The sequence below is a fragment of the Miscanthus floridulus genome, chromosome 2 (genome assembly GCF_019320115.1).
Source record: "Miscanthus floridulus cultivar M001 chromosome 2, ASM1932011v1, whole genome shotgun sequence".
Classification (NCBI taxonomy): domain Eukaryota; kingdom Viridiplantae; phylum Streptophyta; class Magnoliopsida; order Poales; family Poaceae; genus Miscanthus; species Miscanthus floridulus.
This window is the reverse complement of record NC_089581.1, coordinates 32971197-32994368: the sequence shown is the minus strand read 5'-3', so window position 1 is coordinate 32994368 and position 23172 is coordinate 32971197. Positions and strand designations below refer to the sequence as shown.

Here is a 23172-nt window from a genome sequence, read left to right as displayed (position 1 = left end):
GAGGTGACGGCTTGAACCTGTCTAAATCGCTATCTATTGCGTTCTGTGTCACCATCTAGTTACCTCACGCGCACCTTGACCGATTCTTCAACTACTATGGCCATACCCCTCGGTAGACTGCCGACCAGATTTCGTCTTGTAAATCGATCAGAATGAAAATAACCGATCGGTAACCCTACCCCCAAGCTATATAAGGCGGGTAGAGACTCCCCTCGTTTGGATCGGATGATACGCAATACAAACCACAAAGACACAGGACGCAGGATATTACGTCGAGCTGACGGCCTTAACCTGTCTAAATCGTTGTCTATTGCATTCTGTGTCACCATCTAGTTCCCTCACGCGCACCTTGACCGATTCTTCTACTATCGTGGCCATACCCCTCGGTAGACTGCCGACCAGATTTCATCTTATAAACCGATCAGAATGAAAATAACCGATCTGTAACCTTACCCCCAAGCTATATAAGGCGGGTAGGGACTCCCCTCGTTTGGATCGGATGATACGCAATACAAACCACAAAGACACAGGACGTAGGATATTACGTCGAGCTGATGCCCTGAACCTATCTAAATCGCTGTCTATTGTGTTCTGTGTCACCATCTAGTTCCCTCACGCGCATCTTGACCGATTCTTCTACTACCGTGGCTATACCCCTCGGTAGACTGCCGACCAGATTTCGTCGACACACATATGTTGTAAGCGTTTTATTTGGATGTTGCGTATATTTTTGCAACGGTTTCAAGTGTTTTCAGGTGTTTTTGTAAGCTTTTTAGATGCATGTTTTAAGTGTTTCATTTACCATCTTCAGACGTATGTTGCAAGTGTTGTATATGAATGTTTTCAAAATAGATCGGGTGTTGTATCTCTCTCCTCGCCTTCTGCTACCTCGCTCCGATGTCTCCTTCTTCTTTCGACGCTGGCTAGGCATCCACCTCCTACTTTTCTCGATACTGGTGACGTTTGGAGCGACGCGGAGCCCACGTGGGCGTACGAAACACGCACGTAAAAAGGACTAGAGGCGCGGATGTCCGGACGTCCTATCTGTTTGCATGTTCGTGCGCTAGCAAACCCGTTTCAGTAACGTGACATACTGACGAGGCACTAAATAAATAGAGAAATTTACCTACATGGCCCTCTTAAAACTCAGGCTTCCTTTCTTGGCCCTAAAAATTTCCAACTTACCTATTTGGCCTCCAATCCGATTTTCGATTCCTTATCTGACCTTCCCGTCAATTCTACCCCTAGACGCGAAAGCATCGTTTTTGATAGTTTAGAATTCAGTTTTTGATATTTTATAATTCAAATTCTGTACTGTACGTTTTGTAGATGCTTGTAAATTGCATATGCTTCATTTTGAGCATTATTTTCACTTCTTGCACTTAATTTTAGAACAAATCATAACTACAGCATTAGCACGTATTTTTTTCCAGACATGGAGCCAATTGCACATATAAATTCAGTTTGCACATTTTTGATATCTCAAATAAATTCAGTTCGCACATACTGGACATCTAAAATAAATAGAATGATCTAGCAATAAAACAAACTGACATGATTATGGCTACTTCATTTCATTCTGAAAGTCATGAGATAGTAGGAGCTCAAAGCAAAACAATCGCAGCTGCATAGGTCAAGCACAAGATACTCTGAAACCAAAAAAAAACCCCACATATGCAAACACATTAGCACTGCGACTGAATACTAGAACAAAAGACTTCAGAACAGCCTTGAGCTTTTAGTTTGCCGCACTAAGTTTTAGAAGCAAGTCAATCAACTGAAAACGCATAATCAAGCATCCCAGATATTCTATTAATAAACGCTCCAATGAAAATCTCATAAGTCAATTTCGACAAATACTGTTCAGTAGCTGAGAACCTTTTCTGAACGGTCATTAGCTGAGAACCTCCATCGATGCTTGTCCAGGACGCCCAACATTAGCTACACTTAGTTGTCACATACACAAGCTAGTGCTACACACATGAGAAATCATAGGCTGAGCCTTCTTTTACTTCTTGTACTCATCACCGGGCTAGCAGGCTGAGAAGTTTTGCTTCGTGTGCCCATTGCGGGGCTGTCAAGTATCACCTTTGGCTTGTTTACCGCCTCTTTGCCAAGCACTTTCTTTTTCGTTTTAAATGTGACCTTTTTAGCCTTGGCCTTCCTAGGTTGATCTGTGTGGGCAGGGAAATCAATGAAAAGTGCCTCGGGTTGATTGGAGCCACTCCTTGACCTGGACATGTGAATATAGGGCAACAATGATTTTTAGCAAATAGAAATATGAACAATGAAAAAAATTCAGAGTTGGAAATAGTACCTTTTTGATGTGCCTGAGTTGGAGCTACCATATTTCCCCTTTTTCTTACTTGATATCTCTAAGGATTGGCTGTGGTGAGAGACAAGCAATCTATTTAGTATCTAAGACAAATAGTCATTCATGATGGCATAAATTCATATTTTCAGCACTAGTGATAAGTACCTTTTAGATGTGTTGGGAGTACAATCAACAGATTTTCTCTTTTTCTTAGCAGTAGTTTCCAAGCTTTGACTATGGTGAGACAGTAGGAACATAGAATCAATCATAAGTTTGAAGTGAACATGGGAGTAAGTTTGACATTGCAAGGGATATGAAATTGCAAACCTTGGTGGAAAAGACATGGATGCAGATGGTGCTTCTTCCAAAGGCATAATGGAACTTTCAGCAGATTTGTTGTTTTTTACCCTCTTCTTTGGTTCTCCTCTGCAATGTCAAAAATAAGAAAGTTACTAATATGTCTTTTATTAAAAGCAGAGAAAGAGTAGACAAATTATTACTTGATAGCTTTCATAGCAGCAATGTCTTCTGGTCTTCCTCGTTTGCAATTATGCCAATGATGTCCGTAGTCCATGCAAATAGGGCATTGGTGCTGGCCTTTACTCCTTTTCTTATCAAAGCTACCTTTGTGCCTCTCTGTTTTAGGCCTACCAGCTATTGGCTTTAATAGAGGTGGGTGCATAAAAAAATCATGAGTAGATTTTGGCCACTGAGTCTTGTCAGGCATAGCAGGGATAAGCTGACTATATGCAACTCTAAACTTCTCAATGCAGTAATACATGTCAACATATTGCTCTATTGGTGCATTGCTAAGTGATGTGATGAATGCGAGTACATGCTTGCAAGGAATTCCAGAAACTTGCCACTGTCGACAAGAACATGTCCTCTCAAGTAGGTTAACCACAAACCTGAAGCCACTACCACCCATTGCTGTTATTTCACCCACATGTTCTCCGCATTCTAGCACTTCCAAGTTTAATTCTCTACTGGCCTCATTCAATTTCTTTATTATGTGAGGTAGAATCAAGCCATCAAGTTTCTTTCCTATTTTTCTCCTTTGGTTCCACTTGGTCATAAGCAGTTGCCTAAACTTGTCCATGAAATCATCCAAGTTTAGGGACTTGTGATGCTTAATCCAATTGTTGAAAGACTCTGCAAGGTTGTTGGTTACGTAGTCTACCTTGCAAATGGTGGAGAATTGGCTCCTAGTCCACAACTTCTTGTGACACTTCCTTAGATAATTAGTTGCAAATGGCTTTGCTTTCTCCATTACAACCCAATGTTTCTCAAACAAATATGGGTTCCATGAGTAAGCTGCTGCCCAAAGATGATCATTAAACACCTTTCCATGGAACCTTTTTTTGAAGTTGCTCACCAAATGAAACATGCATTCTCTATGTTCAGCCCCAGGAAATACTTCACCCACCCCTGTCATCACTGCCTGTCCAGCATCCGTGCATATGGCTAGACCCGATGGTGATCCTATGCCCTGTCTAAGCTGACTTAAAAACCAAATCCAATTCTCGTTAGTTTCTGAATCGAAAATTCCAATGCAAACAGGATACAACCAATTATGCCCATCAACAGCACAAGCGCTAGCCAGTTGCCCCTTGAACTGGCCAGTCAAGAATGTGCTATCTATTGCTAGGTACGGTCTACAACCATTGAGGAACCCATCTATGCAAGGTTTGAATGCAAGGAAGAATCTTCTAAATCTTATCTTTCCATTAACAGTATGATGGTCAATAATTACTAAGCTACCAGGACAAGAAACCTCAACTTATGCTTTAAACCTATAAAGATTGTCAAAGCTGCTATCCCAGTCACCATAAAGTTGTTTCAATGCTAGTTTCTTCCCATCATATACTCTCTTGTAGTTGATGTTTACCTTATGGTGCTCTTTAATCTTCTTTTGCAAGTCCTTTGCTCTCAAAGTTGCATCCTCTATAAGGAAGTCCTTCACTTTTGCACATATCCAATGTCTGGTTGCATTTTTGTGGTTCTTTTTCCTTCTTGTACTAGAACAAGCATGGGCACAAGGATTTCTTTTCACCTACAAAAGAGAAACACAAAGTCAGAAAAAGATAGCATAAAAGTAAAAAAAACAGCATAAAAGATTGTACAATTACCTGCACAGTGCATTCGTCTTGAGTGGTAGATGCAAATATCCACCATGGACAATTATCTAAGTCCCTCCGCGAACAATATGCTCGAAACCGATTTGGTGCACTCTTTGCAATGTTGAACTCAAATTCATGTTTTATTGCATGCTGAGAAATAGCCAGTCTAAACTCTGGCATGCTATCATAAGTCGAGCCTACTCCCATCGGAGGATCCTCTGTATCATATTCTACATTTGGAGCATAGTTTTCCTCATCATATGGCAATTCCTCTTCACATGGTAACTCATCTGACACATCCTCACCCTCACTATCATCAAGGGACACATCTCCACCCTCACTATCATCAGGGACATAGGCCAAGTCTCTCTTTCCTTTATCAGAAGAAGGCACAACTGCTAGATCATTAACGGGTTCATTCTCCAAGTACATAATCTCCTCATCAACACCTACATGTTCGTTCTGTGGTAGTGGATTTTTAAGGTAATCATCCTCAACCGGATCTGTGTTGGTGTTAACTGGCTCTGTGTTGGTGTCCACTGCCTCTGTGTTGTTGTCAGGCTGCCTTTCATCATTAAAATCCCACTTAGAGATTGGCTCAAAAGCATCAGAAGGACCACAATATGCAATGAACATGATGATAATCTTGCTCTTAGAGTGCTTACTAAACATAGTCATCAATTGTTGGTCAGATGTTATTTCTGGGAAGCTTTTTAGAACTTCATCATAATATTGAACATGGGCAACTTCCAAATAACCTGGTGGATACCTTTCTACCACTGATTCAACAAGATCCTTATAATTTGTCAAGTCTGAATCCACAACCATTTCAAAGCTAAAACATTTAATATCCTTTCTGCACTTCTTTCTGTTGCCCAACAATTTAATTTTCAACAAGAAACTTGAATTTGGATCAAATCTGCTATTTCAACAAGAAACCTAAGTAATGCAAACAAGATCTACAAATGCATGTCTAGTACTACAGTTGAACAAAAAAAGATGGACTCACCCGTCGAGCCAATCAGTCTCTACTACTTGCGGTTCATCGACAGCTGCACCATTGGTGACGGTTGCTGCAGAGCCCGAACCGGCGTCGCCTGAACCATGGGCAGCACCCGCCGCTTGGTGCCGAGCAGCTGGCCCCGCTGCCTCGACGCGCGCGGCTCGCCTGCTGGCTGGGCACGCGCGGAAGGTCCAGCCGCCTGGGCGCACGTGAGAGGCGCCCGCTGCCTCGCTGCGCGCGGCTCACCCTGCCGCCTCGGCCCGCGCGGCTCGCCCGCGCCGCCTGGGCGCGCACGGGAGCACCGCCACTTGGGCGTGCGTGGCTCGCCCCGCCGCCTGGGAACGCCGCGCGGAGCAGGCCTGGCGAGAGCCGGCACAACCCCTGCCGAGGAGCGCGACGCCGCTCCTTGCCTCCGCCTGGGCGAGCGCCGGCCCAACCACCGCCGGGAGCGCCGACCCTGCGCTGGCCCAGCCGCCGCCGTCGGGGGACGCGAACTCCCGCTCGCTCGGTCCGCAGGGGCGAGCGCGGCCTTGTCCGCAGGGGCGAGCGCGGCCCGGTCCGCAGGGGCGCAGGGACGCGCGGGATGGCCTCCGCCGCTGCCTCGCAAGCCGCTGGAGGCTCCTCCGCCTGCGCCGACTCCGCCTCCATCCGCATGGGCGCAGGAGCTGTCCGCCTCGAAGCTTTTTTCCCGATCCGGTCTGAGTCGTGCGTTACTGGAGAAAAAGAGATGTAGTGAAGGGTAATCATGTCATTTCACATTAGTCTTCAGTGGGACTTCACGGTGCCCTCAAACAGAACTGACGGGAAGGCCATACAAGGAACCGAAAATTGGATTGGAGGCCAAATAGGTAAGTTGAAAATTTTCAAGGTCAAGAAAGAAAGACTGAGTTTTAAGAGGGCCATGTAGGTAATTTTCTCAAATAAATACCGAGTTCCAGGTGATGGCAGTGATCCGTTTGGGTAACGTGACATACTGACGAGGCACTAAATAAATACCGAGTTCCAGGTGATGGCAGTGATGTCAACCAACAGCCTCCTTTCCGACACCACTAAAACTAAGGTCTGTGGTCGGTCTGACCTGGTGATTTCAGTACGACTGTCCTTGAATGACCATTCAAGAGATCCTATGTTTTCATCCAGGCTAGTCAAAGCATCCCATAACACTAGGCTGATCTGTGCCATCCGGATTGGAGCCCTGCGTTATTACTTGACTTGCACGTAAGGATGGATCCCGATGTCCAGATATTCCAAACATTCCATATCCATATCCGTTTTATAGTAAATATGGATATCCATATTCGTATTCGATTTAAATATAGATATTAAATGGATGTATCTATATTCGTTTTTAAAGTTTATTCTCTATCTGATTCCACATCCGTATCCGACAAAAATATGAAATATCCGATAATATCCGTATCCGGGAATTACAAATTATTTTAAAACCATCTAAATCTTACAATTATGACTAATTAACTATGTAAATGACAATAAATTCAATATAACAGATGATATTTATTATTATTTAAAAGTTATCTAAGGCTAATATAATTTTGATATTATTAACAATATATAAATCTCGAGTTAAATTAATTTTAACATGGCTAATCATATAATTAGTATTTTTATTTTATATTGTATCATTTTAAAATTTATTTTTATTTATCTAAATTCAATAATTAATATATATATATAATCTTTAATTTTATTATAGTTTATATATTTAATTATTAAAATAATTTTATTTTTAGTAGTTGTCTTTATCCACGGTGTTATATAGCTATATGTTAAATCCCTTCGTCCATAATGATTTTATTATACTATGAAACTATCAATAAGAAAATAGATACATGTGATCTTCAAAATCAAGTGGATATCCGAATCCGAATCCGAATTCAACATATCTGTTTTGTATTAGTATCCAACAATATTCGTATTTGTATTCATATTCGAATTAAAATACGGTAAATAGTGCTATCCGAATCCGTATCCGTCCGGATCCGATCCGAATCCATCCTTACTTGCACGTCCCTTTCGTATCAACTTGCATGCTGCGGCCGAGCCGTGTCTCTGGTTCGGTGACACCGTGACAGGGACCGAGCTGAACTGTGCTCTCGCAAGTCGCAAGCGTACGCTGTTGCATGTCCGACACGGCAGCCAAATAATCGATCCCATGCATGCACCACAGCACCAGGAACCGGCCGGCCTGCGCCCGCGTCCCCGACTCCCCGACTTCGTAGCGCCTCGCCATTTCCAGCCACAAATGCGCGTAGACCCAGCGCGCGCGGTCGTTAAACGATTTCCCCTATATTTGCAACCTCGCACATCCGCATCAAAACGATCAGAAAAAGACGACGTGGATGGCATCAGTGGCAGCGCCGTTCATGGATGACGCGAAGGTGATCGTGTCCACCTACGAGGAGCTGCCGCGCCGGCGCCGCCGTCCCATCAGCCGTGTCGCGTCGTCGTCCACGGCGGCCGCGCGCGCCAAGGCGTCGGCGCCGAGGCAGGCCGGCAGCGGCAGCTACAGCCGCCGGGCGCTGCTGCTCGCGTACGCACAGCAGCTGCGGCGGCGTCGGCGTGGCGGGCAACAGAGCGGCGCGCCGTTGCTGCTCGAGTGGGGCAAATGGAAGGCGGGTCATCCCGTCGCCGGCGGCGGTGACGGCGTCGCTGTAAGATGGGCGAATTTGATATAAAATGTTTGGTTTCCACGTACGTACGCGTACGCATGCCGGTGCAGGGATTGATTTACTTTGTGTGTTGGTGGGCAGATGAGGCGGATCGCGAGAAATTGGTGCTCCAGGTTGCGGTGCTGTGTCCGGCTTTGCGTAAGGACGTTCCTTCGGCGAGTGAAGAGGATTAGAGAGAATGCCTCGTGCAAGAAAGGCGATACTAGCAGTATCTTAGATTAGGATGCGGTCAGTATTGCTTGGTTGCTGATTGATGTCCTTCAGCGTAATGCAAATGTCACTTTTTTTTTTACACCAAAATACAAATGTCACTTAATCCATGTCAGTTTTGACTGATCCTCTTCAGACAAGCAAATCTAATTGGAGGGCACAGGAACGGTTTGGCAGAAGAAACCATGAGGGGATCTTGGGGCACATGGTCACATCGTCGATGGGATCCATGAGAGGAAGGCGGAAAAAAGGCACGGTAGCGCTGCTGCTTCAATCGCCGGTGTGGTGGGAGTGGAAAAAAATTCCCTGTAGCGCGTCTGTAGACTCCATCCGCTACACACTAACCTCAGTGTGCGACGCGTGGACACCAACGAATCAGACGCTCGCGAGGAACGGGCGCTCGGCTTGGCTTCGTCAACTCTTCGACTCTGCATGTACTTTGGCTCCTCCCATGCTACCTTTGAGTTCAGCAGTCGGCTTGGCTCCATTCTAAGTAATCTCGGTTCTTTGGTCCATGCCTGCTCTCTCATCACACACGTCGCGATTAGATCGTGTCTTGCCAATCATCGGTGCTAGACCTTGCGCTGCCGTGTCTCCTTGGACGAAGCAGCTAGCATGGTAGGAGGATGCCAGGAAGAGAATTTGTCACCATCCCAAGACAAACCGTCGTCCATGGTTTCTCCCTCTGCTGTAGCGCACGACGACGACGACAGGGCAATCAAAGCTGTTCGTGGAGTCAAAGGAGAGCAGATAAACGTAGGTATGGTCATCATTCGGTCTTCGATCTTCCTCTTCTATCTTTCGTGTAGTTTCATTATGTATAATTGTGTGCATATTATATTGTACAGAACACTGTTGTTGCTACCGACGATAACACACATGCTAATGACAATGCACTACATCATGTAGTAGCTGAGGAAGTGATAGACGGAGTACCAGATAAGATAACAATCTTTTTTTCTCTAAATAGGGTGAAGAAAGTTATAAATATATTGTGGCAATATAGCTTTAATTCTCATTCGATTGCGCAACAGGTGGTCGACAAAGTTGGAATAATTCCTGAAGTTGGTATGACTTTCGAATCAGAAGTCAAAGCTTTATGAGATGTATAATGCCTATCCAGTAATGTTGAGTTCAGTATAATAAAGAGCTAGACAAGGAGTTGAGGAGATGGTAGTATATGTCAAAAATATATTGTTTGTAGTAGCCAAAGACATGAAGAAACTTAGACATCAAAGGACGGTACAAGGACAGGTTCTGATGCACGTGTTCAGTTTAGTGTTAGTAAAAAGGCGGGGACTTGGACAATGCAAAAAGATGTACTTGATCACAGTCATTGTCCTGCTAGTCCAAATAAATTGCATAAGCTGAGATCCCAACGACGTGTTGTAGAAGCGAACAAGATGTTGGTTGGCCAACTACGACAAGCTGGAATGAAGCCAACACAGATGTATGAGTTTTTGAAGGAGTTTTATGAAGGATACAACAAAATGCCATTCTCAAAGATGGACTATTAAAATGAGATTGGTCGTGAGTGTAAGAAGTACTTAGAATAAAATGATGCATAAATACTATCAGAATACTTGAAGAATAAGCAGACAGAAGATCCTACCTTTTTTATGCCATTCAAATAGACGAGGAAGAAAGTCGGATGGCAAATTCCATTTGGGCAGATGGTTAGTCTATCATGGATTATGCATGCTTTGGTGACGATATGTCATTTGACACCACTTTTCAAACTAATAAGTTTGAAATGCCTTTTGTACCTGTCGGTGCAGAAAGTGACCAACACGTAAATATTTGTAGTTTTGCCGTACGTTATGATCGGATGTGGCCTAACACTCGATGACACAGGGTTTATACTGGTTCAAGCAACGTGCCCTACGTCGAGTCTGAGTCGGTCGATGACTTTATTCCTGAGCCCAGGTGCTCGAAGTTTGCTGTGGGGTTACAAACGAGAAGGAGAAAGATGGGGGGTACAAGAGGCCCGGTCAGACTCCGGTCTGAAGGGCCGAGAGTGGCGAGAGCTCCTGCGTGCGCTGAATATTCGAGCGTTAGCTCGAGGTTTGCACCTAGTGGTTCTGCTGTTGTGTGTGAGTGAACTGAGAGATCTTCCTATTGGGAGAGTGCACATCCCCTTTTATAGATTAAGGGGACGGCCTTATAAGTGAGAGAGAGAGAGAGTACGTATGCTACTAAGTCTTGTTGCCCACACCGTCGGGTACAAGATGATGGTAGGCACCCATAACACTGTTGTTATCAGACACATGTCGGAGGTTTTACTGTATTCACCATGTATGGTAAATGACGGCGCCCACAACACCCACAACACTGTTGATGCCCAGAGGCATGTGGGGGGAGCCTTACCGCGTTTGTCTGGTATGAGAGTTTGAGGGCAAATATCGGCGACCACAACACTGCTTGGGTTTTGACATGACTGTAAGGTTGCAGGGCACCCTTCTAACATGTCCTATCGGTTACTGTCCTGCAGGCGTGCAGGGTACGGTCCTTGATATTATGGTTGACTTTGTGCGTCCTGCCTTACTTGCTCTGCCCGTTCCCTGGGTCCTTATCGACCGGGCGTCCTCGGTCGGTTGGTCCTTGTCGGCTCCGACTGCGCCAGTCAGAGAAGAGCTATAAGCAGAGGTTCGGTGCATCCCCGGTCGAAGACGCTGGTCGGCGTCGAAAGCGAGCGCTGTTCCTCCTCAGCCAGGCCTTCCGGTCGGAGAGGCGGGCTGGAGTCAGAAGCGAGGCCTTCCGGTCGGAGAGGTGGGCCAGAGTCGGAAGCGAGCGCCGTTCCTCCTTGGCCAGGCCTTCTGATCGGAGGCTGGTTCGCCCTTCTGTCCTGTTGTTAGGTTTTTGGGCCAGCCTAGGAGTTGCGCATCGTTCGCAACGTCGTTTGCTAGGCCGAGCCTTTGCTAGGAAGCCAGTCCATGAGGGACCCCGGGTTTATGAACCCGACAGTACCATTTGTTGGAACAATATTTTTTCGTGTTGCATTGATATTTAGTGAGACTATTGAATCATCTGTTTGGCTCTTTGAAACCTTTCTAACAGCAGTGTCAAGAAAGCATCCAAGTACAATTTTCATCAATCAAGACATAGCCATGGCAGGAGCAATTGCCATGGTCAATAGTACTAAACAGTCCATGATTATGAGTATCTTTAAATTCAAAACAAAGCCAAAGAAATCTGGTCCAGTTTGAAGAAACGTTATGTTTAGGATATTGATGCTTTTATGCATAATCTCATGTTCTCATGCAATAGACTCGTGTGGTTGAGCAAAATGACATGACCATTGATGAATATACTCCCTCTATAAAAAAAGAGTCTTTCTTGCTTTTCAAAAAGTCAACAATTTTTAACTTTGACCAAATATATTTACCAAAATATTAATATTTATGGTACATAATTAGCACCATTAGTTAGATCGTTGAATATATTTTCATAATAAACTTATTTGCAGATACAAATGTTGCACGCATTTACTATAAACCTAGTCAAAATTGAGAAGTTTGACCAACACGATTCTCATAGCGACTTTTTTTAGGGACGGAGGGAGTATTACTCTGGTTTTGATCACCTCATGGGATCGTTAACTTCTATCTTCTATGACACCATACTCTACTGCCAGTCTATGTACAACACATAAGTTCATTGCATTTTTTTACATACAAATATATCATGGGTGTTCGAGCTGAGTATGACTCCATTCGTACATGTTTGTTTCACAATTCATCTGTTGTCACTATGGCACAAGCATTATCCGATTTACTTGCTGGAGAGACACGTCTCAAGTCCATGTCTTCTTCTGCGTCTGTATCCTATGGTGTGTTGGTAGTTTCTTAGAGGACTAGTGCAGCAAAAGGTACCTCTACAAAGCCCTATAAGCATTGTGGCAGGACTGGACATCTTTTAGAAAATTGTTTCTCTCATCATCCAGAGAAGTTGGCAGAGTATCGTGCAAGACGTGCTGCTCATGAAGGCAGTGGTTGTGGTACTGGTCCCCATTCTAGAGGTTCAATGTCCGTTGTTGCTTCCTCGACTAGCAGTGCTCCTTCATCTTGGGTGCTGATTATGGGGTCTCCTTTCATGTGACATCTGACCAGTCCTAGTTGATTGCTTGTAAGGCGGTCACTGTTGGTATTTATTAACGCACGCAGATAAATCCGTAAGCGCACGGATACCTGAAAGCCCTAGTTTGATTTTGCTTAATTGATGAAACCTAGAACTAACCTTTGATCTAAGTGTGTGATTTAGATAAGGTGGCCCCATTCCAAGTGGTGGAGCAAGAGGATGATCATGGTGGATGGTGATGACTAAAAGATGATCAAGGGCTTCACATTTGGAAAAGAAGAAAGAGAAAACAAAATTAGACTCAAGGCAAAGGTATATTGACAAGAGCTATTTTTTGTTTACACTCAAGACACCATAGAGGGTGTGAATGATTTATGATCGATAGCCGTACTATAAAGAGGAGAAATCTTTAGATAAGCGGTTATCGAGTGCCACTAGGTGACATGATTCTTACATATGCATTTAGGAACCTAGTGTGCTAGTTTTTGGTCCTTGTAAAATGTTTTGAAAAATGCTAACATAAATGCACGCAAGTTCTGCACTTTGTGGTTAACAAGTTGGAAGCAAGAACGAAGCGGTTGAGGAGATAGAAAAAGAAAAGGCGGCGTCGGTCCCGGACCGGACGCTGCACCGGACGTGGGACTTGACCCTAGGCAGCGTCCAGTCTTTTATAGCGAGGAGGCGAAGTAATGGCCGAGAGTGCCAGGAAGTGATTGAACGTTGAACCTAACACATGTGGTGCGTCCGGCCATGTGCAGCAGAGAGGGCATGTGGCTAAGCTAGTGATCGGACACAGGAAGTGTCTCGCGGCTGGATGCACATGAGTAAAGCAAATACACCAACGTACACTAATGTCGCGCATGCAAAGAGGAGGCCAGTGAGGACCGGACATTGGGCGCGTCAGGTCACCGTTGACCAGACGCGTTCGATCACTAAATATCAACTCTAGAACCTTTCTGGATTCGATTTGACGCTGGAGACGCTTGGAGTCTAGTCACTAGAGCGGCGTGTCCGGTCACTCATTGACTGTGGAGTTGAACGTTAAGTGACCATTGGATCTGATGGCTGAGGTTTGAACGAGGACATGTGGTGGCCATCTGTGCGATCGGACACCAACGATCAGACCCTAGGGCTGAGTCCGGTCGGTGCGTCTGGTCAGCCCGCGAGCAGAGCACCGGCTCTATTTCGTGAGTCCGTCTATAAATAGTGTTTGGCCAGCTTGGGGCTCATACTCTTGGCACTTTGACATACTTGACATCCTTGTGAGTCTAGGCAAACACCTCCCACTCATCTCCATCATTGATTTATTATCATTGTGAGATTGGGAGTGATTTCAAGTGCATTTGCTTGAGTGATTGCATCTAGTGACATTTGGGGATCATTATGGCTGTGGATTTCTTGTTACTCTTAGTGGTTACTGCCACCTAGATGGCTTGAAACAACAAAGGAGCTTGGGCATGTGTTGGTGATTGTTTGTGGCCGACTTCGGTGATTGTTAGGGGTCTTGCACCTTCCCCGGCGAAGCGCCGCAAGGTAGCTCTAGTAAATTGCTCATTTTTATTGAGTTACCTCACTTGTGGATAGGTTCTTGTGGTGTCCAATCGTGTGGATGAGGTTCATGCAACACCTCCTAGCTGCTGAACCACCAAGTGTTGGTCGATACAACGGGGACTAGCGTGCCAAGCACATGAATCTCGGGAAAAAAATCTTATGTCTCTTGTGTGATTGGATTTCTCCTAGTGATTGGTTGTCATCTTATTGTGATTGGTTCATCCCTCAATGCGGTGGTATAATCACCTTACTCACTCCATTACTTTTCCACAAACTAGTTGTAGCAAGCTCTTTAGTGTAGCTAGAATTGAGAGCTTGCCTTGTAGCTTAAGTTCATCTAGTGGAGCTCTTTAGTGTAGCCTTGTTGAGAGATTTTAGTGAGTAGTGACATAGCCGCTTGTGTGACTAAAGATCATAACAACTAGAATTGTTGAGTAGGTGGCTTGCAACCCTTGTAGAGCTAGAGCAAGTTTATATTTCATCGTTTGTCTTACTAATCAAATTGCTCTAGTGATATTGTAGATTTTTAAATAGGCTATTCACTCTCCCTCTAGCCATATTAGGACCTTTCAAGTGATATCAAAGCCGTGGTCACTGTTTGATTGAAGGCTTAACAACCTCGGTGTCAAATTATGACTTAAGTTGTGTTCAACCATGTGGGGGGGGGGGCAAACTACCGTTCTTTGATGGCATAGGCTATGATTATTGGAAGAGAAAGATAAAGATGTATCTTAGTTCAATCAATGATCAAGTGTGGGATGTGATCGAGAGTGATTATGTGATTCTTGATCCCACCAATCTCACCAACCAAGACAAGACCAACAAGCAATGCAACACAATGGCTCTCAACACCATCTACAATGGCATTGATTTCAAGATGTTTGAGCAAATCAAGGATTATGAGAAAGCTAGTGAGGTGTGGAAGAGATTGGAGGAGACCTATGAGGAAACACCGGCGGTGAAGAGTGCCAAGTTGTACATCCTTAAGGATAAGTTAACAAGCTTCAAGATGAAGGATGATGAGAGCATTCCAGAGATGTTCCATCATTTGCAAGTGATTGTCAATGACTTGAAGGCTTTGGGAGAGAAGATCAATAATGATGATGTCTCTCATCGGTTCTTGATGTGCTTGCCTCCAAGATTTGAGATGTTGAGATTGCTCATCATAAGAGGAGGATTGAAGGAAATTACCCCTACCCAAGTACTAGAAGATATCATGACACAAGAGACATACCATGTGAAAAGAGAGGGGGTTGACAAGGATGATAAGAAGGAAGATAAAGACAAGAAGAAGAAAAGTGTAGCATTCAAGGCTAGTTCATCATCCAAAAACAAGGGCAAGTCCAAGAAAGAATCAAGTGATGATGAAGATATTAGTGACATTGATGATGAAGCTATGGCTCTCTTTATACGTAAGATGGGTAAATTCATGAAGAAAAATGGCTATTGTAACACCCAAGTGTTAGTACCGGCTAAGTAGTGAGATTAGACTTAAACAAGATATATCAAGTGGTGGCAAGGTGTGGAGTTTTACTCTTCTAACATGAGCCCTAACCTAAACTTTGTTTGCATGATTATTATTTTTTTCAAAATATGCATGGTTAGTTTTAATCATGTCCCTTCCAATTGAGTTAATAAAACCTTGACCATGATCACCATCAAGCATAATCATCAAGCATTGTAGCATAAATACATTTCATGTTTCAAGTATAGCTTTCATATCTTAGTTATGTGTGTGCATGAAATGTTGACAATAATATTGATTAAGATACTTTGTGATTTTATGGATTGTAATTTCCTTAAACAAATAAAATTTTGTCAATATAAACTTTAAAGTTCAAAATGTGTTTTTTTAATATGGAATCAAAGTTTATTTGTGTTTCCAAGTCAAACATGTTAAATTTGAGCTTCAAAAATTGAATTCAATAACTGTTTTTCCTCACTTTGGTATTTTGGCTAAGTTCTGAAAACAGTAATTAAGTTCAATCTTTGGCGATTTATTAAAATAATTTTCATAAATAAAATTGGTGCAACTTTGATTCTATGAATTGGTATGAAGTTTGTACTATGATAATGTGCCTTTGGTTGTAATGTTTGAAAGTGGTTTGATCACTAATTAATTACCTAAATTTGCCTAACTAAATCTGTTTTAAAAATTCTGAGCTGAACCTAGAATTTCAGTTTGGTTTACATGTTTTCAAAACCATAGATATTTCAAACTAGTGATCTTTTCATGTTGGTCCTTAAAGAAAAGTTGGAGATCATAGATAGATGAGAAACTTTTCTTAATGGAGATCATCAAGTTTCTAAATGGAATCAAGAGAAAGAGAGGGATGAAGAAGCTCCGTCAGACATGAACAGTAACCGCCGGACAACTGCTAACGGCCTGCTTACCGCCGTCCAGCGTCTTCGCGCTGTTTCTCCACGCGTGGCATGCACCTGCTTGCGTGGCCAGCTTGAGAAGGAGCTAGCAAAGCCAGAAACGCCTTCCACATCCTTTTAAATCACCCCAACGCTTGCGCTCTTTCTCTTTTTCTCCCTCTCTGTTTCTTCGCTCACCGCCATGGCCGAGCAGAGCAAGCTCCTCTCCTGTCGCTCCTGTCCCCAACCTACTTCGTCGCCAAGCCAAGCACCTCATGCAGGCGTATGCGAGGCGCTGTACCCTAGCACCGCCGCCACCGGCCCTCCCCGACAGCTCCGCTCGCCGCCTCTGCTCCTCTCCGCCGGAGCAGCCTCCGGACTACCGCCTACGCTCGTGGCCAGGGAGCCACGGTCGGCCTCCAGCCAAGCTAGGCCCCACCGTGGGTGCGGCCAGGCGCCTCCCTGCTTGCGCGGCTGCGTGTATGCCACTTCCTGCCACCATGACCACCGGAATCGACTGGAGCCGGTGATCTCCTCTGCTCTGCTTTGTTCGATCCAAGGAAGAAGAAGGAGGAAAATGGATTGTAAGCTTTTCCAAGGATCCAGATGTGAAGTCCTAGACTCATATGAATAGTGTTATATAATGTTTTTACTGCGAGTTAACTATAGTTTCATTCAGGGGCTTATGTGAAAAGTGTTTGTCTTATTAGGTTTTCTTTTTGTATTTTATCTATAATATGGCTGAAACTTTGAAAATTCATAGTAAATAGTAGAAAAATCATAAAATGGAAAATGAAGATGTTATGGAATCCTCATGACTAGATATATGCAGTGGATGTATAATCTTGCATGTGTTAGTAGAAAAATCTTGCTCTAGCTTTTTGCCTATGCTTTTTAGGGAGAAATTTATATCTACTGTTGTATTGCTAAAATTGACGTGAAATGTTTATGGTAGACTTCTCATGCGATGATTAATGTGTAGTAACAATTTCAGCTTTATTCGAGTATGTACGAGTGAGTTTTTTATTTACCTAAGTCAATGCTTGTTTTATGTGCAGTTTCTGTTGAGGAACTGTTTTCATAGTGAAAATTATCTTTTATGTGTTTGTGGTCTATACAAAAGTTGTAGGTAACTTATTGATCTTGGCTGTCCTAAAATTTCATGATTTGAGGCCAACAGATTTGGGAGTTATGAATTTTACAAATTCTCTATCAGGATTTACTTGTATGCTGGACAAATTTGAAAGGTTGTGCTTTTTAGCTTAGTTAACTGTTTAATCATCTCAAGATGATAATAAGGAAGCTATAGGCAATTTCATAAGCTTTCTAGAAAGTCTAGTAACACTTTTGTTAGATTCCTACAAACTCTAGTTATGATCAAAACAAGTGACTGTTGTACTGCAGTCCAGAACTTGCCTTGCTTAAGTTGATTGCTTTAACTTGATGGTTGATATGGTTGCTAGTGTGATTCATGCCTTTGATGATATTGAGTGAATCTACCTAAACCAACTGGTCACCTTGTTGTTTAATAATGATCAACTAATTAAGCCAATAGATGGTCTTGTATGCATGTCATTAGAAATAATGTTTGTACCTGACTTGCTAGAACCTTTATCCTGGTTGGTATGGCTAGCTTGCATGAGAGTGTCTTGGTGTTGCTTTGCTATCGTAACTTAGCAGGTTGTGTGATGTTTAGTTTATCATCATCCACCTAAGTGCCTATGTTTAATCTAGTGTAACCTTATGCTTGTTTTGTCACCAAATTGTAATGCATCAGATATCACTCTTTCTCCATATTCATGTATTGCATCTTGCATATATCATTTAGGTACGTTAGATGCACGATGAGAAGGTGAAGAATGTGGTGTTCAAACCAACCAAAGGACGATGTTGGTGAACAAGTCCAGAAGAAAAAATGATAGTTGATCATGTCCTAAAGATGAAGCCAACTAACATTATGCTTCAAACCCAGGCAAGCCCCGGAGCATTCTAAGCCTCCTACCTCTCTTTTAAAATACACTTGAGTTTATATTTTGTATTGTGCATTAAGTATAGGAGTTGAATTGAAGCCCATTGCTGCATGTCTTACCTTGTCTACAATATATATACTTGTATCCTTACTAATATGTATAGGTCGCTCTATGCTTAGCTATGCTTAGACCGATAGAAGTCGGGTGATTCCTGTCACCTGCAAGACATAGGTGGCTACTCGAACACGATTGGCTATATTTGCTATCATGGAAAAGAACCAAGTGATAATGGATAACTGGAGACTGGGTGGGATCCGGTGCTATTATGGTGGTTGTTGATGCCGTCTAGGCATGTATTCTTTGATCCCGTCCGTGTCATTTAAGGACCGCTTTGTTGTCGGACCTTGATTGAGATTGAAGGTATCAAACACATAACAGGGACCTAAGTTATAGTTGACCGTGAAGCCAATTAACTCATTCAGACTAAGTATATTGGACCATTAGCATTGCTGGGAGGGGATCTTGAAGGAAGGGGACTGGTCCAAGACCATGTTTCCTACGGGCTTCGGGTTTCGGGCAATTCATGTGAGGATACAAGGTCATGAGTTATGCGAAACGGTCTAGACTCACCGCCGAATGAAGTGAACGGCGACCCACGTGAGCTAATGTGGGCTCGTATGGGTGTGTGTTTGGGATTACCCAGCTGGATGTAATCAATCCGAATCGTTGTCTCTCCTAGATAGTGAGAAACTCATACCTTGCTTCGACAGTCATAGTAACTAATGAAACATGATGGTTCTGTTGATCATGATAATTGAATATGGTTACTACTGCGATACTTATTAATCAAATGATTGTTACAGGATAGATATAAACTTAGCTATAATTGCAAAAGATTATGCTATCCATCCACCAAATAAACCATGCATGTCCTTGGAGTCTTTATTTTTCTTCTATCGGGTAAGTCTTGCTTAGTACAATTGAGTACTCAGAGTTTTATCCCACCCTATTGTAGGTGAAGTGCTATGTCTGCTGAAGGTGGTGACTAAGTGCCGGTGGGCTCGGCTATCCTGTATTTGCTTCTCCTCTATGCTTTTGTTGGAGGGTGTCATTAGATCTAGCAATATGATTCAAAATTATGATTTGGTAATTATTACAAAGTTATGTTGTTTTAACCTAATGGATTTGAAACTGAACTTGTATTAATTACTTGTGACCCTATTGTAATATTATTTCCGCTGCAAACTCTGTGTATGTGATATGTATTTGCTTAATCAAGTACGATCTTGGTTGTGAAGTTGATTTATCGAGGCCTTCGTGGTACTCGATGGACTACCAGGTTTATATAAGTGATGATATGCGCGTGTCAACGTGTTTAACGGGGACAATCATTCTTAATCTTGTATAAATTGGGAGGTTCTATCACAGCTATGGTGCAAGAAAGAGATGAGATCACAACAAGGAGTATGTGAGGAGATGCTATAAGTGCAAGAGCCCAGATCACATTGTAGCGGATTATCCCTACAATAGTGACAATAATGAGGATGAGAAGAAGAAGCATAAGAAGGAGAAGAAAGAGAAAAAGGAGAAGAAGATGACCTTCCAAAAAAAGGGTGGAGGCTATGTGGACACTTGGGATAGTGATGGCTCTTCGGATAGTGATGACGCTAGTGATGCTAGCAAGAAATATCTCAAGAAAGCACTAGCAAGCATAGCCATCAACAACAAGCCTTTCATCTTTGACACTTCATCGACATGCCTCATGGCAAAGCCTAACAAGATAAAATATGATATGAGTGATGATGATAAATGTGAAAGTGATGCTTGTAGGAGTGATGAGGAGGAGGAGGAGGAGGAGTACACCAAGAAGGAGCTCATGGATATGTATGAGCAAGTACACACTTGCTTTGAGATGAACAGAAAGGAGTGCAAAGAATTACGCAAGAGGGTCAAATATCCCAAGCAATTCTTTGATGAGCTCAATGCCACTCATGAGAAGCTTGGCAAAGATCACTCTAAGCTTGAGAAGGCTCACACCTCTCTCCTAGAGCAAGTCAAGATGGAGGAAGCCAAAAGGAGCAAGTGATTGTTTCTTGTGATGAGGGACTAACATGTGATATTCTTGATGAATCATTTTATAAGTCCATTGTTGTTGCTCCCACTAACCATTTTTGTAGCACTTCCACTTCTACTTCACTTTTGAGTGATGGTTTCACTTATGATGCCTCACTAATGGTAGAAAATGAGACCCACAAAAAGGAGGTCAATGAGCTCACTCACGCCTTGGGCAAAGCCTATGGTGGCGAGGACCACTTGCTAATGTGCTTGGATAGCCAAAGGTCATCTCTCTATAAAGAGGGATTAGGCTATACCCCAAAAAAGGCAAGGCGGCTTTTGCTCCTCACAAAACTAGTTTTATGAAGAACAATGGTCGATTTTACACTAGTTACAAGCAAGTTGATCATAAAGAGCAATATTGCAAGACTAACGAGAATAAGCAACCTAATGTATCATCAATTAGATTTGATTCTTGTTACATGCTTGTTAAGGATGCCAATGGTGTGAAGTCTAAGTTTATTGGTACACCAATTGTGAGCTCAAAGAAGAAAGCCATTTAGGTGCTAAGGGCCTTAGTAACTAACCTTAAAGGACCAAGCAAGTTTGGATATCTAAAAAGAATTGATCTTCTTTTGTAGGTCAATTACAAAGCCAGAGAAAGGCATTGGGTGCACACAACACATGGTCGGTGATTCAAGAATGTTCAGTGCAAATAAGAGCAATAGGATGGATAGTATCACATTTGGTGACAATGGCAAAGGTAAGGTCAAAGGGCTTGGTAAGATTGTAATATCCAATGACTTGATCAATATCCTACTAGTAGAGAGCTTGAACTTCAATTTATTGTTGGTTGCTCAATTGTGTGATCTTGGTTTTAAGTGCATATTTAGTGTTGATAATGTAGAGATCATAAGTGTAGATGACTCTAACTTGATATTCAAAAGATTTAGATATGAGAATCTATACTTGGTTGATTTCAATGCTAGATAAGCTCAATTGTCAACATGTTTACTCACTAAGTCTAGCATGGATTGGTTATGGCATAGAATGATTGGTCATGTTAGAATGAAATAATTGATTAAGTTGATCAAGTATGACCTAGTGAGAGGCTTGAAAGATGTCACATTTGAGAAGGATAAGCTTTGTAGTGCATATCAAGCTAGAAAGCAAGTTGGTAATACACATCCTAAGAAGTGCATGTTGAGTACATCTAAGGAATTTGAGTTGTTGCACATGGACTTGTTTGGACCAACCACATACACTAGCATTGGTGGAAACAAATATGGATTTGTGATTGTGGATGATTTCATTAGATATACATGGGTGTTCTTTCTTGTTGACAAGAGTAATGTGTTTATAACCTTCAAGACATTCATCAAGAGAATTCATAATGAGTTTGACAATGGAAGTGAATTCAAGAACACAAGAGTTGATGATTTGTGCGATGAGTTTGGGATTAGGCATCAATTTTCGGCCAAGTACACTCTATAATCAAATAGCCTAGTTGAGAGGAATAATAGAACCTTGATTGACACGACAAGATCAATGTTGAGTGAGTACAATGTGAGTCATTTATTTTGGGATAAAGCAATTAACCTAGCTTGCTACTATAGCAATCAACTCTATTGTCACCCATTAAAGGAAAAGACTCCTTATGAGCTCTTGAATGACAGAAAGCCCAATATTGCATATTTTCAAGTTTTTGGTTGCAAATACTACACATTGAAGAAAGGCACTAGATTAAGCAAGTTTGAGAAGAAATATGATGAAGGTTTCTTGCTTGGTTACTCAACTACTAGCAAGGCTTATAGAGTTCAGAATTTGGCTAGTGGTACTCTTGAGGCCGTTCATGATGTGGAATTTAATGAAACCAATGGTTCTCAAGAGGAAGATGAGAATCTAGATGATGTGAGAGGCACTCAATTGGTCAATGTAATGAAGAACATGGATATTGATGACATAAGGCCTAGAGAGGTGATTGATGTTGAAGATGACAAGAATCAAGTGCTCTCTAACTCAAATGTGTAAGCTAGTGGTTCTCATGATCAAAATCAAGTTAGTACAAGTGATGACAAAGTGCAAGATCAGCAACAAGTGGCTAGTTCATCATCTCAACCAAGTGATCAATCAAATGCAAGCAATCAAGTGCAAGTGCTCCAACCAACCAATGTTGCAAGAGATCATCTATTAGACTCTATAATTGGTGATATCTCAAGAGGTGTGCAAACAAGATCAAGATTGGTATCATTTTGTAAACACTTCTCATTTGTGTCATCCATTGAACCTAAAAAGATAGATGAAGCTTTGAAGGATGTTGATTGGGTAAATGCTATGCATAAAGAGCTAAACAACTTCATAAGAAATCAAGTATGGGAGTTTGTCGAGAGGCCTAAGGATCATAATATGATTGGAACCAAATAGGTTTTTCGGAACAAGAAAAATCAAGATGGGATAGTAGTAAGGAACAAAGCTAGATTAGTGGCTCAAGGTTACACTCAAGTTGAAGGTCTTGACTTTGGAGAAACATATGTCCTGATTGCAAGATTGGAAGTAATTAGAATCTTGTTAGCCTATGCTTGTGCCCACAACATCAAGTTGTACCAAATAAATGTGAAGAGTGCATTTCTCAATGGGTATATCAATAAGCTTGTGTATGTTGAGCAACCTCCCGATTTTGAAGATGAGAAGAAGCCCAACTATGTTTACAAGTTAAAGAAGGCTTTGTATGGCTTGAAGCAAGCACCAAGAGCATGGTATGAGAGATTGAGGGATTTCCTACTCTCTAAGGGATTCAAAATGAGTAAGGTTGACACCACTC

At 42.5% G+C, this 23172-nt stretch overlaps 2 protein-coding genes and 1 long non-coding RNA gene across 6 annotated transcripts; 2 read left to right on the top strand and 1 right to left on the bottom strand.

Annotated features, from left to right (window-relative positions):
* Window positions 1-1564: 1564 nt before the first annotated feature.
* Window positions 1565-3991, bottom strand: LOC136536309 (protein FAR1-RELATED SEQUENCE 5-like). Its single transcript, XM_066528647.1, has 7 exons — window positions 3967-3991; window positions 2815-3847; window positions 2642-2740; window positions 2480-2548; window positions 2318-2386; window positions 2089-2233; window positions 1565-1579 (listed from the first exon to the last, which is right to left on the bottom strand). Exons 1-7 carry the CDS (start codon window positions 3989-3991, stop codon window positions 1565-1567), a joined length of 1455 nt encoding a protein of 484 aa, XP_066384744.1.
* A 3788-nt stretch (window positions 3992-7779) lies between these two features.
* LOC136538379 (uncharacterized) lies at window positions 7780-9925 on the top strand. 4 transcript variants are annotated; one of them, XR_010779320.1, is made up of 5 exons: window positions 7780-8109; window positions 8209-8355; window positions 8474-8771; window positions 8886-9097; window positions 9186-9925. XR_010779320.1 is itself a non-coding variant. In XM_066530355.1 (3 exons), the coding sequence occupies exons 1-2, from the start codon at window positions 7798-7800 to the stop codon at window positions 8347-8349; spliced, it is 453 nt and encodes a 150-aa protein (XP_066386452.1). In that variant the 5' UTR covers window positions 7780-7797; the 3' UTR covers window positions 8350-8355; window positions 8474-9925. The 4 variants fall into 4 exon arrangements, 2 of the variants coding, with proteins under 2 accessions (XP_066386452.1, XP_066386451.1); XR_010779319.1 differs by having other exon boundaries at window positions 8474-9097; XM_066530355.1 differs by having other exon boundaries at window positions 8474-9925.
* A 6575-nt stretch (window positions 9926-16500) lies between these two features.
* Window positions 16501-19672, top strand: LOC136538378 (uncharacterized). Its single transcript, XR_010779317.1, has 3 exons — window positions 16501-16910; window positions 18155-18298; window positions 19312-19672. It is a non-coding gene; the product is annotated as an uncharacterized lncRNA (long non-coding RNA).
* Window positions 19673-23172: the final 3500 nt, after the last annotated feature.

Bases quoted from the DNA above. Each gene is read 5' to 3' on its own strand.
- LOC136538379 (XM_066530355.1), top strand. From the start codon at position 7,798: ATGGCATCAGTGGCAGCGCCGTTCATGGATGACGCGAAGGTGATCGTG. The intron at 8,110-8,208 runs GTAAGATGGGCG...GTTGGTGGGCAG, and splicing joins GCGGCGGTGACGGCGTCGCT to ATGAGGCGGATCGCGAGAAA.
- LOC136536309 (XM_066528647.1), bottom strand. From the start codon at position 3,991: ATGGGTTCCTCAATGGTTGTAGACC. The intron at 3,848-3,966 runs GTACCTAGCAAT...TTTTCGATTCAG, and splicing joins TTCCTCAATGGTTGTAGACC to AAACTAACGAGAATTGGATT. The intron at 2,387-2,479 runs GTACTTATCACT...CTCTCACCACAG, and splicing joins ACTCCCAACACATCTAAAAG to CCAATCCTTAGAGATATCAA.